Genomic DNA, 15672 nt, shown 5'->3' with positions numbered 1-15672 from the left:
CTGGTTAGGATTCTGGGCCCTACTTGGCAGAACTAGTAGGAAAGATTCATTTAAAAATGATTGCACCCACTTTCGTGACACTTCATCTGTTCAATTTGTTGTTTTACCTTTTTACAGGTGCTTATTTAGTACTAGTTCATTACAGTAAAGTTACTTAAACTGCTTCTTAACGAGGGCTGCAACTGTGCTTCCAAGAAAAAGGGACCTCTTGAGAATTGTATCTGAGGGGAAATCATGCCAACAGCAAACTACTTGGTGTTCTGCTTAAAAAGGTTATTTTGAAAAATATCTGGTTTGATTTTCCTTCTTAGCCTGCTAGGGCATACTGCTTGCCTTGGGGCTGCAAAAAACTCTGCTCCCCCAGTATGTCCCGGTCATGGCCAGGGTTGCTAAGGGCTAGTCTGCACGAGACGTGCTACCCCGGGGCAGCTCTCCTGCTGGCATAGTAAATCCACCTCCCTCAGAGGAAGCAGCTATGGTGCCCGCAGCAGTTCTACCCACCTAAGTGGCAGTGGAGACCCAGCCTCACCTTGGTGATTTTACTGAGTCTCCTGTGTTTTTTTTCCCCCTAAAACCTGAGCTCCTGGAGTCATGGGATTAGGTGAGTATATGATTCCCCCCCCCGGCCCAGGAAAGTAGGAGCAGCAACTTCCTTAGTCTTATAGGGGCGATCGTTGTAGGCGGGGGAAGAGCTGACTCAGGGCCTGGGAAAGGCTGGGCCCAGCGTCCCTGGAGCCGCGGGGCCGCTTTGCAGCCCTGGGGCCCCCCCGCTCCCTGGTCGTGGTCTTTGGCTGGGGATGGGCGCAGCAGCGGGGGGCGCTGCGTGGGCCCGGGCCCGCACGTGTCCCTCTCCCCGGGCTCCTGCTCCCCGGCAGGCCCCGCGCTGAACGGGGCGAGCCGCGGCTGGGGGGGGCAGGGGGGCTGCAGCGGCCGCTCCGCGCAGGGGTTCGGGGGCGGGGCTCCCCCATACCGGCCTCTGGGCGGCAGCGAGCCCCGCGCCCTCCCCCCCCCCAGGTCCGCGCGGGGCGGGGACGGGACGCGTGCGCCCCCTCCCCGGCCGGGCTGGGCGTCACGCGCTGCGCGGCCCCAGCCTCGCGCCCTCATTGGCTCCGCTTCCCCGGCCGCCGCATTGGCTCCGGGCCGGCGCGTGGCGGAAGGGAGGGTTGCCGGGGCGACGGGAGGGCGGGGCGTGCGCGACGGACTCTATGGGGAGGCCTCCCCAGCTCGAGCGAGCGCGGCGGCCTCTGGGGGCCAGGTACGGGCTCCGAGGCGCCCGCGGGGAGAGGGGCTGATACCCCGGCCGGGGCCTGGTCCTGGTCCTGGTCCGCCGCCGGAGCGTCTCTACCCAGGCGGGAGCCGGTCTGGTTCGTGCAGCGCCGAGCCCACGCCGAGCCCGGGCTCGGCTGGGTGCCCCCGGCCCGCACAGCTCGGAGAGACCCCGGGCTCGGCCCCTGCCCCGCTCAACTCCAGGGCCCCCAGCCCAGCGAGCCCGGGCTCGGCTGCATCCCCCCCCCCCCCGACCCTTACAGCGAGCCCAGGCTCGGCCCCTGCCTCGCACAACCCCAGGACCCCCAGCCCGGCGAGCCCGGGCTCGGCTGGGTGCCCCCCTCCGCTTGCCAGGCCCGCCAGGGACAGGAATTGGTTTGAAAAGACCTTGTCCGTTCAGCACCCAGGTATGGCCCGGGGTAGGGCTCGCTGTGTGCTTTGGGGTACGCCGGGCCTGGGGCATCTGGCCAGACCTCGACGCCCTGGATTTATTGAATAGTAAACGTGTAAAAACACCGAGGAGTCCTTATGGTGCCTTAGAGACTAACAAACTTATTTGGCTATAAGCTTTCGTGGGCTAAAAACCCACATCATCAGATGCACGGAAAATACAGGAGCAGGTATAAATACATGAAAAGATCGGAGTTGCCTTACCAAGTGGGGGTCAGTGCTAACGAGACAATTCAGTTAAAGTGGGCTGTTCTCACTGACACCCCCCCCCCCACTTGGTAAGGCAACTCCCATCTTTTCGGGTATTTATACCTGCTCCTGTATTTTCTACTCCATGCATCTGATGAAGTGGATTTTAGCCCATGAAAGCTTATGCCAAAACAAATCGGTTTGTTTCTAAGGTGCCCCAAGGACTCCTTGTTGGTTTTGCTGATACAGCCTAACACGGCTACCACTCTGAAACCTGTCAGAACACATGTAGATACTATCACAGGCTTCTGCTGATATCGTGAGACTTGGCCCTTGGCTGATCTCTGGTGGAATCTACTGACCTGATACATGAGAACATTGAAATTTCCCGACTGGATCATACCAAAGATCCATCTAGTTCCCATATCCTGGCTTTGACAGTGGCCAGTGGTATATGCTTTGGGTGGAGGTGCCAGGTGTCAATTGAAACCATTTTCCTGAGATAAGCAAATTTCTGCAGGCCTGTTCTCCCATGGTCAGCGAAGGTTACTACAGGATTCAGAGTATTAGAGGAGAAGTAAAGAATTCCGTAGTCATGGAAGAATATGCCTAAATGAGATCACAAAATCCTACAAGATGCAGGTCTTGTATTTAATGATTGTCTTATGGCTAACTAGTCAATGTTCATAGATAACTTTGAAGATTTACGCTGTATATGTGCTAAAAGTAATGTATTGTTTAAAAAATAAACACCTTGCTGATATAGGAAACATTTTAATTTTTATCTAAAAGTTTGGTGCAACAGGTGATGCAGAAATGATGGAGACTTTAGAAGAAGAAAACTTCGGTGTGTCCATGTAAGTATAATCCAGATTCCACATCAGCATTTGAATAACATTTTTACTAGTTAAAAATAGCTCCCCTGTAGCCTCTTTTTGGAAAAAGAATAACAGCCCAACTTTAGAGGAATGGTTCAAAAAATACAGGAGGTTGCGGTTATGGAAAAATTAACATGCTAATTGTATACCTGGCAAAATAGACAGAAGACAGATACATGCTTATATATTTGGTTACCTTTTATTCAAAATTCAAAGTGTATTCACCTGCAAAAAAACTCAGCATACCGGTTCAGTTTTTTTAATATTCAAATTTGATGGACCAGCCTGGTGTGTACATAAAGATTTCATTCAGTTTAATAAAATCCCTAGAAATGACAGAGCTGTTGTAAAGATTCTCACCTTGTAATCTTGTTTCACCTTGTTAAATAGAAAGATCTGATGACTAAATTCCTGTATAATGTTTCTTGAAACAAAAGCTAACTGTTTAATGATTGTTTTGTTTCTGATAGTTACATGGTAAGGATTTGTAAACTTGTTAAATCTTCCTAAATAAATTAAATAAAAATAGAAAAGAGGGAAAAAAAAATGATGTTAGATGATATTGATGAGAAGATAGAGACTCATGTAAGAACAACATGGACTTCAGAACAATATGATGTACTAGAGAGGGAATAACAACAAGTGAGAGTTTAGGCAATATTGAACTCAAAATTGCTTGAACCTTCTCTTGATACCCAGAAAGATAACCCCTCCTTGATCATGCTGTTCTCCCAGACATTCCCCTCACTGAAGGACCAAAATAAGCATTGTGGCCCAGATCCACAAAGGCATTTAGGTACCTAACTCCCCATGGATTTCAATGGAAGTTAGAAGCCTAATAACTTTGAGGATCTGATCCTTTAATTGTAGGGATGTCTGTATCTTCAAAATTTCTCTTCCTGCCTCTCCCCCCCCCCCCCAATAATGTCTCACTTTCTCTATTACCATGTTTACCGTTGTTGGAAGTTGTATTTGAATGTGTTCCTTGAAGAGCGTTATGTATGTAGAGATGTATTCTTACACAGCACTACGGGCCCTGGTATTATTAATTGATGTGTGCTGTGGTTGGAATGAGTAGAAAATACAGATATTAGTTTCTGGACAAAATATTATTAGAATTCCCCTGCTCAGTACCACACCAAATCTAAAACTAATGTTTAAACTAACAGTTTAAATTCAACAATGTTAGAAGAAGCTATAAAAAAAAAAACAAAGATGTTTCTTCTTTCATCAGTGTAGCCATCACTCTTATTAAAGAAAAGAATGGGAGTCAGGTCTGAGCAGCTCCTGCTTTTGTTTATAAGTGAGAAACAATTACCCCATTGTCTTGAGCCATAAATATGATGCTAATGCTTTAGCTATGTTATTTATAAGCTACTCTTGTTGTGGCACTCTGCCCTCTTGTGTTGTATCATGTACATGTGTTATCTTTGTCTGGGCTGCAAAGGCATAACAATGGCCACTTTTGATCAGTGAATGAGGATGGTAGTATTCTAAATTTTCCTAAAACAAGATTAATCCCAATGCTCAAATAATGGAATTACTGGTGGATAAAGTTACTGAACTGTTGCTTAACAGCAATATCATTTTAAAGAATTTTTTGTAAATAGTCTAAAGCAGAGGCGGGCAAACTACAGCCCGTGGGCCACATCCAGTCCACGGGACCGTCCTGCCCAGCCCTTGAGCTCCTGACCAGGGAGACTAGCCCCCGGCCCTTCCCCTGCTATCCCCCCTGCCCCGCAGCTATGCTGCCATGCGGGCAGCAGGGTTGCAAGCTCCTGCTGCTCTGAGCAGTATGGTAAGGGAAGGGCGGGGGGTGGGGGTGTTGGATAAGAGGCAGAGGGTCCCGGGGGCAGTCAGGGAGCAGGGGGAGGTTGAATGGGGCAGAAGTTCTGGGGGGGGGGAGTCTGGGAGCAGGGGGTCCTGGGAGAGGGCGGTCGGGGACAAGGAGCGGGGGGGCTGGATGGGTCAAAGGTTCTGAGGGGAACAGTTAGGGGGTGGGAAGTGGGAGGGGGAAAATAGGGGTAGAGGCCAGGCTGTTTGGGGAGACACAGCCTTCCCTACCCAGCCCTCCATACAGTTTCACACCCCAATGTGGTCCAGGGGCCAAAAAGTTTGCCCACCCCTGGTCTAAAGCTATATCCTTCTTCACATGAGAGAGAGAGAGGGGAATTGGTATATTAATTAAGTGGGGCCTTCATTGAATGGGTGAAATAAATATGTTAAAGAAGAATGTGCAGCAAGGCTTGCATTCCTGATATCGGAGAAAGGCCTGTTGGGCACTTAATACACTAGAGAATTTATTTAAGTAAAGTTCATCCCTAAAATGCCAAAGTCAGAGAAACTTTGGTATCTATGAACAAATTGCACAATATAACACTGCCAGAGAGACCCAGACTTTAGAAGTGCTACCAATGTGCGTCTCCATTTAAAGGAGTCCATTTGAAAGAGAGCGTATGTTTTCGTTCTAAAACAGAAGCACTATGTTTTTTAGATTAAGGGATTACAAAATTTAGTTCTAAACTCCCAGTGTGGTATACTGCATTAGAGAAATATTTAACAATTCCTATAAATTACATCATTTACCTTTGCTACACTATATACTCAGCAGGGCGGGTGCAACCACTAGGTGAACTAGGCGGTTGCCTAGGGTGCCAAGTGGTTGGGGGTGGCCAAAAGCGCATTCCGGGAAGGTGGTGGAACGGAGGTGAGCTGGGACAGAGGGGCGCCAGGAGGGCCACCTGCAGCAAGTAACGGGGGTGGGGAGAGTCGCACAGGGGAACCCCGCCCCAGCTCACCTCTGCTCCGCCTCCTCCTCTGAGCATGCTGTCCCGCTCTGCTTCTCTCCCTCCCAGGCTTGCGGCACCAAACAGCTGATTGGCGCCACAAGCCTGGGAGGCGGGTGCGGCGTGCTCGGGGAGGAGGCGGAGCAGAGGTGAGCTGGGGTGGGGAGTTGCTGCATGGCTCCCCGAGGGGAGAGGGGGCGGCGGGGAGCTGCTGCAGGGGGGGTGCGCTTCGGGACGGCGGGGAGCTGCCGCGGGGGGGCTGCTTCGGGGCGGCGGGGGGGGTGCAAGGTGGAAGTTTCTCCTAGGGCGCAAAACATCCTTGCAGTGCCCTGATACTCAATCTGGTAATATATGACTGGGTGCTCCAAATGGTCCTCTACGGATGGGTCTTGAACAGTTCCAGTAGAGTTACAACCACCTTTTATGGCTAGATGAAAGGTGGGTACTGAAACTTCATTGCAACATCGGGTCACATTATGGAACAGATGGAGAACCGTCTGAACAAACCTTTTAAACATCTTCTGCACCAAAAGGTTAATTACGCTATCAAAGATACCCAGTAAAACAATTCTTTCCAATAAGTAACTACCCCCTTTAGTATACAATGGAGACAGAGTGAGATTAATGTCTGTTACAGGAATAAACTTTTTATTATTAAGTAAATTTTTCTGTGCAATGACTTTTTTTTTTTTTTTTTTTTTTTTTTTTTAATAATGTGAAGTTGGAAGATAATTCCCTTCTCTGATGTGCAGGCTGGGTTATTGTGCTAATTTGTCTTTAGGCTTTCATTAAAAAATGAATCTTTCCTTTCTTTGTTATCAGCTCCTCTCCTTCAGATGCAGAATTTGATGCGGTTGTTGGGTATTTAGAAGATATTATAATGGGTAAGCTCCTGAATTTAGATGTGCCTAAAAATGAGCAGTAAAAATATTGAGAGGCAAAATAAGGATTGAACGTCACTGACAGAGGTGTGTGGAGAAACCAGTGCCTCTGCCTTCTTCGTGTGTCCTATGAGTTGGAATTTTTAATTCCTTGCTTTCATTAGCACAAAACTTTCATTACAATATAAAATCTCCAGCAAACCCTTTTGGCTTCTGTTCTCCCAACAGTGTATTTGTGGGTCCTAAGCATGTGTCTTTTCCCCTGTGCGCTACTGGGAGACTAGAAACCCTCTCTTCATTGATAAAGTTGTGGTAAATAAAGATCCTGATAAATTCTCACGTGAAAACCAAGGCTTTCCATCCTCTCTGCTGTCTGTCCTTCTGTGTCATATGACATCCCGCTTATCCTCTGGGTAAATGAATTGTTTTTTCTTTTTGTGTTGCAAGTAACTTATACACATACAGCCTAAGGTGGCAGGATCTATTGGAGGAAAGAATGCCACAAGCAGTCAACCATTTTTCCCTATGGGCTTGGGAGGATAAAATATTCTAAATCCTCAAGTCAGAAATTCGAAGTAAGAGGTCAAGGTTGAATAAAAAGAATTTACAAGATGCCCAAAAAAAAAAAAGAGAGAACTCCTTGTGTTAACTTGAAGAGATTGATGACTGGTTAACATCTTCCTCCTTATTCACACACCTTTCTAAGGGATCATAAAGTTTTTTATTCTTTTCACTCTCAGCAGCTCACCTTGTGATATGTATAGCTGAATCTGGAGAAATGGTCACAAATTCACCAGTTTTGAGTGGGTTAATTAGTAGGAGATTAGAGATTTGTGCAGATTTATTTTAAAACTGTGTCAGTGTGTAATTTATATTTGCGCCTGTTATGATACGTTAAGTTCCACTTCCTGCCCTTTTGCCTTCCTCAAATTTCTCTCATTGATAACTCAAAAATTGTCCTTTAAGGGTTATAGCTTTCTGCACTCATTTTCAGAGATAAGAAAAATCCATTGTCTCTTACCTAATGGAGGGAAGAAAAATACACTACTTCTTAAAAAAAAAAATTGTTCACTAATAATTCGCATACCTGAACAAAAAACCTGATTGTTTGAAAACTAACAGCCTCTTTATTAAAAGTAAATTTTAAAGAACTGCCTTAATATTGAGAACATGTGAAAATCTTTACTAGAAAATAGAAAAGTAGATTGTTTGAGTACGTGCCCTAGCAGTTTTGCTGCCTTTTGCAAATTCTGTCTCTTTCCATCATTAAATGTACAGCATTCGCAACATAGATCAACATGCTGCTATCCTGGTAACCCCATCTGACTTGGCTGAAGCAGAATTTGAATCTATAGCACTCTTTGCTTCACCACCACCTACTCTGCTAGCAGCCTCCATATATTCTCATAAAATGGTCAGAAATTAAAGTTGGCCCAGCTAACAGCTTTGCTGTTATTGTGACGAAGTGCGTATGTGCGGGGTTCCATGCTTCAGCAGTAGGCGCTATTAGAACAGGCCATTAGTGAATGTGATTACTGTCTTGCAATGAGTGGATAAATTGAATGTAACTGTATGCAATTTACTTATTGTGGCTCAGATGATGATTTCCAGTTAATACAAAGAAGCTTTATGGATAAACACTACCGGGAATTTGAAGATACAGAAGAAAACAAGCTCATCTACACTTCTATTTTTAATGAATATGTAAGATTTTTTTTTTTTGGTGGTTTTTCTCATAGAGTGCTTAGCTTTTCTTTTAAGGTCATTGTTAAGTTCTTTTCTCCCCTCTGTTTTTAAAATACAAGTTTGATCAGAATCAAATACATCTAAAATATTATCTATGGTGTCTTTTTGAAGTATAGCAATAGCCTGCAAGCAACCAAAAATATTCTGGAGTTCCAAATTACTTTTTTCTTTTTCGCCAAGGAATCTTCTGCAAGTGTTTGAGAACAGCTTAAGCCTTTTGAATGGTAGGTTGGTTTAGGCAGCCACTGTGTGGAGTATAGTTGTATTTAGATTAGTACAATAGGAACATAGGAATTGTCATACTGGATTCAACACCTAGTCCTGTCTCGTGTCTCTGGCAGTGCCCAGCCATAGATGCTTCAGAGGAAGGTGCAAGAAGCCTACCAGTAGGCAGATTTGGGAATATCTGTCCCCCGTGAAGGTCTCATCCTAATCTCTAATAGTGACTCTGAAGCATGAGACTTTATATCCCCCTCATTTGGGGTCTGGTTGTAGTTTGATACATTAACTAGCAATTAAGGGAAAAAATATTTGATACATTCTGCATTCTTCCCTAGTGAATAGGTAGAAATTCCATTGCATAGAAGCCAGTAAAGGAAGTGGGACAAAACACTATAAAAATTAAGACTTGTGTAGTATTTGTTTCTGCTACTATACAGTATAATCCGAACCAATCATCATTAAAGGGATGCTGTCAAGTTGAAAGTCACTCAGTCTATAATTTTTTGTACCTACTATTGTAAATAACACACACGATTACTGTAAGTGAGCTTAAAGGAAAATGATGCTTCTGGGGGGGGTTTTCTGTTTGCTTAATGTATTTGACAGCACAGTGTAAAATCAGTTTCACGATTTCCTCTGTATAGTTAGTTTTTCCTTGTTGTATGGTTTCTGTACAAACTGGAGAAATGAAACATCTATAAAAGGGTAAGAAAAAGTGGTTGTAAGGCCACAAAAATTGTTTAGAGGAGCTCAGTTGTCAGTTCCTTAAAATTAATTAAAATTAGTTTCAGGTACTGGTTTCAAGTAGCGGGTGTTTACTGCTACAACCTATGCTTGCAAACATGCTTAACGATGGCTCTTTGGTGGTATTGCAAAGCATTGGACAAACATTGGCTGGAACTTTCTGCACTTTCAATTGGATTTCAATGGGATTTGTGATGCATTTTACCTAATGAAGATGAGCCTATGGAGAATAAGATGTAGGAATGTGAGAACACCACACTCCTTTATCAAGTCAGCATGTGGAATTTATGATTATGTCCTCTTTTAGATCTGCTTAGTAGAGAAATACATAGAAGAAAAACTACTTGACAGGATTCCTGGTTTTAGTATGGCTGCTTTCACCATGTCATTACAGTAAGTCTTTGGTTTGGGGTATTTTTCTTGTGCTTTTCTCTGTATTAACCATTTTGTACCTGGGACCAAACTAGGATTTGATTTTTATTTTTTATTTTTTTAAACAAGGGATTCTTGTTTAAAAAAGGAAATGTGAGTTTGTCTATACAACTCTGCTAATTCACCTTCATCCTCACCTCCACCATCCCTTGCTATTCTAGGCCTCTGACTTGAAATGTTGTGCCAAAATGTATGGAAGATTTGTGATATGCAGAAATGGGAACCAGAACGAGACCATTAAACTTGATTTCTCTTATTCCCCAATTCAGGACCCGAAGCCAGTTCCCTGGGGATTAAAAGGCCACTTGCATCAAGCCCCCTAGGTTTTCTGTACTTAGGCTTTCAGAAACAGCCTCAGAAAATGGCTTTACTCCAATCCCTATTTTATAAAAGAATGCAAAGAGTAATTCAGTTTTGGTGAAAAGTTTGTTTGACGTTGGAGGGTTACTCTCAATTTAAAGTAATTTCTGCTGTTCAGTTTTGGCTTAATTAATTATGTGGAAAATGAAGTTGTTAAAGGAACATATTTTCTTCTGCTGAATAAGAAAATAAAATGCTATTAGAAATGGACTCCTAAAAAAGACTAAAACTGCTTCAAATATTTGAATAAAGCATCAAGAAATTTGCATGAAAGTACAGTAGTATGGTTAGACCATCCATCAATTAAGGAAAAGGGCTTTTCAATAATATTAGGAGAATCTTAATTGCTTAGACTAAGTCCTATGAAAGTGGATGTGTACTGACAATCTGCTTAAAGTTCAATTAAAGTGAATAACTCCATTGTTACTAGTGATGCCTGAAATAATTAAAAGGACTAAAACTAAGATTTTTCACTTGATTTTCTTTTAGCATTTCTCTTATTTCATGCAATGAAAATGTGCATGAGTCAAGTTTTACTCCTTTTAAATTACCGATCTTTCACTGTCTGGTTTCTTTCGACTGGTGTAATACTCTGGTCTCTCTGGATTTAGGTATCATGGGGATAAACTTAACTATATGAAAACCTTAGGTAGATAGAACATTGCAATGTTTGTATTGCAGACACTACAGGGGATTGGTTTTGTTTAATAAAGCTGTTTTACGTTAGAATTTTAAATACCTTCCTGGTGGTCTTGTTTAAATCTTGATTTTGCACTACTTACATTGTGTACTAAATTTGACGTCTGAGTGCCTTTAAAATCTGATGTCATGTCTCACAATTATGTTAAACCTATAAATCTCCCACTTTACAGACAGCACAAAGACGAGATGGCAGGTGATATATTTGACATGCTTCTCACATTTACTGATTTTCTGGCATTCAAAGAAATGTTCTTGGATTACAGAGCTGTAAGTATTTTGGGTTGTTCTGTTTTAACTAGCACAGTGGTAGCTGCTTTTGTATGACTCCTGCATTACAGCACTGAAGGCAGTGTTGGCTCATCGTGTGACCACATTCATTCAAGAGATATAGGATCAAAAGGCAAATGGCCCTCATGGTGTAGCTGTTTAATAGGCTTGAAAAGCAGATCCGATAACTCTTGCAGAAAACCTGCATAAAGCGGCTACCTGGTAAAATTCCTGTGATGTACATTTCTGCATCGTTGAATACAGAATCTTTCTAGTACCCTTTCATTGTTTGGGGTTTTTTAAAGTCCCATCCATTGGCTCTTACAGTGGTTGTACTGCAGTTTCCCTTTTTCTCCGGGCTGGTTGGGTCTGGGGGTTTTCTTCCCACCCCCAAAGTGGTAAGTAGGAGGGAGAAGGCATCCTGACTGGGTTTCTTTCCTAGGCCAGACCAGCAGAGAGCACACTGATTTTAGCTGTGCCTAAGTCTACCCACAGTTGGGAAAACATCAGCCAAGGTTCTTACACAGCAGCAGCCCCCACATTCCCTTGTTAGTTTCTGGATTCATCCACAAATAAGAGTGGGAGAAAAGGGAGTCTCAGCTGTAGAATTTACAGATTCCAGAAGCCAATTATATGGCTTGTGGAATTATGCTGCAAGGTGCGTGCGGTACTGTATTTGGTATTGTAAGCAGAATGCTAATACCACCAATTATAATGTGCCTACTTAATCTGTTAAGATTGAAAGCCTGCTTGTTTTGAAACTTTACTGAGCTGAGGGTTGTTTCCCCCCCCACTTTTTAGGAAAAAGAAGGTCGAGGTCTGGATTTAAGCAGCGGGTTTGTAGTAACATCTTTAAGCAAGTCCTCAATGTCGTCTTCTCAGAACAGTTTACGACACTAGTTCACAGCTGCAGATGAGTGCTGCTTCTTTCATTTGGACATTCCAAACACTACGGACAGAGGAGGATTACAGTGGTAATGGAAGCTGATTGCCTCACTGCATCTCACTAGGCCTGATCCTCTAAACTGCTCTTGTGAATTACTGTTAGTATTGAGTGATCATAAAAGAAAATAACTCCAGCCATTCTAGAATAACTGATTTCAATACACTGATAATATATACGCATCGACCAATTTGGACTCTGTACCAAGGAGTTCAGTAAATGGGACTGTATGTGTGTTTCCTATTGGTTAAAATTACAACCCAGATATGTCATTCTCCAGAAATGTAAACTTAAAGAAAAAACCCACAAGACTGGAATAACGTGGATGATCATTTAACCTTTTTTTGGGTAGGATAGTTACAGCTCCACCACCTCTGATTTCCCATGCTCACAATACCTTTCATTTTTTGAAAAATAACTTTTCAGTATGCTTGGAAGGTCGTCTGTGGGGAAGAATAAGTTGTGACATATGCAGAATATATTTTGCACACATTGTAGTTTGAGAATTTCTCTCTCGGTTCTGTGGTAATTGTTGGGGGGGCAAGGAGAGGATCCACCAATGGGCAGATACCCAGTCTCACTCTGATGAACTTGCAGAGCTCTGATGTTCAGCTTTGCATGTAGGCGCCAACTAAATTAGAGAACTAACCAGGTTAAACATGTCTGTAAAACATAAGCTTTGCCTACATTAGGAACTTTCTTACCTTGTTTTTCCACAGCGATGCAGCATGGGTGCTACCAAGGTATAAGGTGTTATGTAGATCAAGCACAGGAATTTTTACCACCACATGATTAACTCCCTAGATGATAATGCTGATTTAAGTGCTTGTGCCCAGGGTATACTGGAGCTTTCACCATTGGTAGCAGCTGTGCAGCTGCACTGATATTGAAAAACACATTAGAAATTTGCGAGTAGAGATGTACTCATTAACTGTCTACAATAGACTTCTTCACGAAACCTCCCACTGTTGCACCACTGTGGATGCTGCTACGCTAGCCAGTAGCGTCCAGGTGAGCGCTAATGTTGACAGAGCTCAGGTCCTGGTGTTCTTAGCACCATGTCATCTATCTTTTTTGAGCAGTAGGAGAAATCCCATTGTTGGCACCAATGCAGCCATACCGCTAGGAGGCTTCTTAGAAGAGCCGAGTAGACAGACCAAAGCTGTGGCAGATCAATGTTGTTATAATGTGCTAATGTTTCGGCTATGCCGATGGAAAACTTGTTCATCTCTTTACGTGTGAAATCATAGCTGTATTACAGTGAATGGGAGTTTTGCCATTAAATTACAAAAGGACTGGGATTTCACCCTGAAGTTAAAACAGTTTTCTAACATGGTTACAAAAAAAATTCCTGTCCACACAGGCAAGCATAAACCATGTTTATATGATAATGTAGTCTGGCCACAAACCTTTTCAAATTCCTCTACTTTTGTAGAGTAGACACTGACTTTCAGTATTATGGAACCACTGTAGTGTCTTAGCCTGTTCTAACTCTAAAAATACAGTAGTAAATAACTTCATTGAGCTTAAATTTCCAGTGTGGTGGTATAAATCTGCAGTTCAGCTGTTGGAGGTGTCCTAGTATTTCTGTTAGAAACCTCCCACACATTCACTTTTTAAAAACCTTCCCCTTCAGGGTTTTGTAACTCTTCCAATAAACTATTTACTGATCTCAGATTTGATTTGGAAAATCCACACCCTGAAGCAATCTTAAAATCACAAAAGGAATCCTTTGTTGTTTTCACAAGCCAGTAGTTTTTACTTAAATCTCTGTGAATGTGCTGTAGAGAAGGAACTGCATTAGCCCAAATGCTGCTTTTGAATGCTTTTTTTGATTAAAAGTAATTGTATTGGCTTTCTACTTTATTGAACACCAAACAAGCTAAACTTAATTCTCTTTGCAATGAAAGGCTAAATTGAATCACTTTTTAATACTATGCTAGTGTAACCTGTGGACATTTGTTAAAGATATTAGTTGCAGTATAATAGTTTTAAAGATAAATTCCTAATCCTGCAGACAGAGCCCTGTGGTGAAGCTCAATATAATGAAGTTAGTGGGACTGCATGTAGGCTTGGTGTCTGCCCACATAGATCCAATTGCAGGATCAGAGTGTAAAGATGTCAGGGCAGAGCATCATCTGGTGTAAATTGTCATAGCTCCATTGATAACAATGACAGCTTACACCAGCATATGCTCTGCCCTCAAAAGATGTCTGCGTTTCCCATTTTGTTACAAGTTGTTGCCTACCATCTCTGCCATAAAGATCAGTGTTTCCCAGGGGTACATAATCCACCACTCAAGACCGCACAGGTACTTTGAGAAGAGATGAGAGAGGTTCTGTTAGGTTAAATGTTTGGTCCAGGCTGAATGCAGTTCTCCCAGCTATCCTAAAAATCTATTGGACCAACTGCTGGGAAAGCTTATACAGTCTCTAAAGAAAATACCTATGGTCTAAAGACAGTGCTTGTAGAAGATTTGAATCGGACTATTTTTTTCATTTCAGTGTATGGGCTAGAATTTTTTTGTCAGTATCATCTTTTTACACGTGTATTGTATTGAAATTGTTTTTGTATTGGGAGTAGATTTTGTCAAATTTTAAAAGAATCATACTGAAACATTTTTAACAATTCATTGTTCAGTGTTGAATTGAAATTGATTAAAGTTACAAATGTGAATGCTCTTGAAGTTGAACTGGGGATGAGGGGGAAAAGTATTTATTCCTTTATTGTTACCACTGCTCAGATTATTCATCATTTGCAATGATGGAAATGAGCATCTCAAAATAATTCTCCAAATATAGTGATTTTATAGCTCGGTAACTTGTAATGTCAGAGCCTATAAGGTACAGCTTAGGGTAGTTATCTGGATGTGGAATTTTATAGTGTTCACTGTATGCCAGAGTAGCTAAATTCACTGTCTGTAACACAACTTGTGTGGGCTTCCTTTCCCTCCTCCTTTCTGGTATATCTGTACTGTGAACTTTACACTCGAATCTTGCCCAATCCATTTTTCAGCTAGCCTTTGTAATTAGTGCATTGTGTAAAAGGGCAATAGAAAACTAACTAGTGTTTATATTTGCAGTTTTGCTGGTTTAGTTGTATGCAGAGAACTATGGTTGTGGTCATGAGAGCTGATTAGTCTATACGTATTACATGTGTGCGAGGTATAAATCTGTTGATTTAAACAGTCTTCATGTGTTACTCATCATATATAAATGCTGAGCTAGACCTATGTTAAAGTTTAGCATGTTTGTGATCCAAGCCTTTTTTATAGTTCAGCTGTTAAATTCCCAATCCTGTTGTCACGTATTTTAAGGGGAAAACCCCACAGACTTCAGTGGGGGCACCACTGGGATCTAATACTTTTTATTTTTACTCCCTGTTCCCATGAGTACAATTTCTGCAAGTGTGTGCCCATTTCTGCCCTGCATGTTTCCTACACTCTAGTATCTTCATTATTGTCCATCTCTACAACATGCATGTAACTAGACTTTCTGATTTTATCTAGCATGCAGAGCTTTTTAAAAACAAATTAAATTTTTACATACAAATGCAATATCTCTGTGCAAGTCTGATTTACTTTTCAGAGTTTAGAATTTCTTTCCTCAAACAAATGCATAGAGTTATTTGTCTCTAAAGAGATTTGATCTTTTTTTGATATTTTTATCCTGGAACTTGGAATTAGTTTAGAGCCAGAGTCAACTGCATAAAGAAGAATGACAAGAGCTTGGTCTAAACAGGTAGGAAAAGAATGTTTAGCTATTTTCCCTGTAAGTGAGAAAGTAGCCCAAACTATATTTAGGCTT

The 15672-nt window shown here is 42.4% G+C and overlaps 1 protein-coding gene across 5 annotated transcripts; it reads left to right on the top strand.

Moving 5' to 3' along the window:
• The first annotated feature begins 1125 nt into the window (after positions 1–1125).
• LOC119841360 (ADP ribosylation factor like GTPase 2 binding protein) lies at positions 1126–15422 on the top strand. 5 transcript variants are annotated; one of them, XM_043495430.1, is made up of 8 exons: positions 1126–1255; positions 2711–2762; positions 6392–6453; positions 8048–8154; positions 9470–9555; positions 10827–10923; positions 11366–11438; positions 11725–15422. In XM_043495430.1, exons 2-8 carry the CDS (start codon positions 2722–2724, stop codon positions 11838–11840), a joined length of 582 nt encoding a protein of 193 aa, XP_043351365.1. In that variant the 5' UTR covers positions 1126–1255; positions 2711–2721; the 3' UTR covers positions 11841–15422. The 5 variants fall into 5 exon arrangements, with proteins under 5 accessions (XP_043351365.1, XP_043351368.1, XP_038224665.1 ...); XM_043495431.1 differs by lacking the exon at positions 1126–1255 and adding an exon at positions 1538–1673; XM_043495433.1 differs by lacking the exon at positions 11366–11438 and having other exon boundaries at positions 1132–1255.
• Positions 15423–15672: the final 250 nt, after the last annotated feature.

This window comes from Dermochelys coriacea, chromosome 12 (genome assembly GCF_009764565.3).
Source record: "Dermochelys coriacea isolate rDerCor1 chromosome 12, rDerCor1.pri.v4, whole genome shotgun sequence".
Classification (NCBI taxonomy): domain Eukaryota; kingdom Metazoa; phylum Chordata; order Testudines; family Dermochelyidae; genus Dermochelys; species Dermochelys coriacea.
Note: the sequence above shows the minus strand (reverse complement) of the source record. Positions and strands in the feature narration are given on the sequence as shown.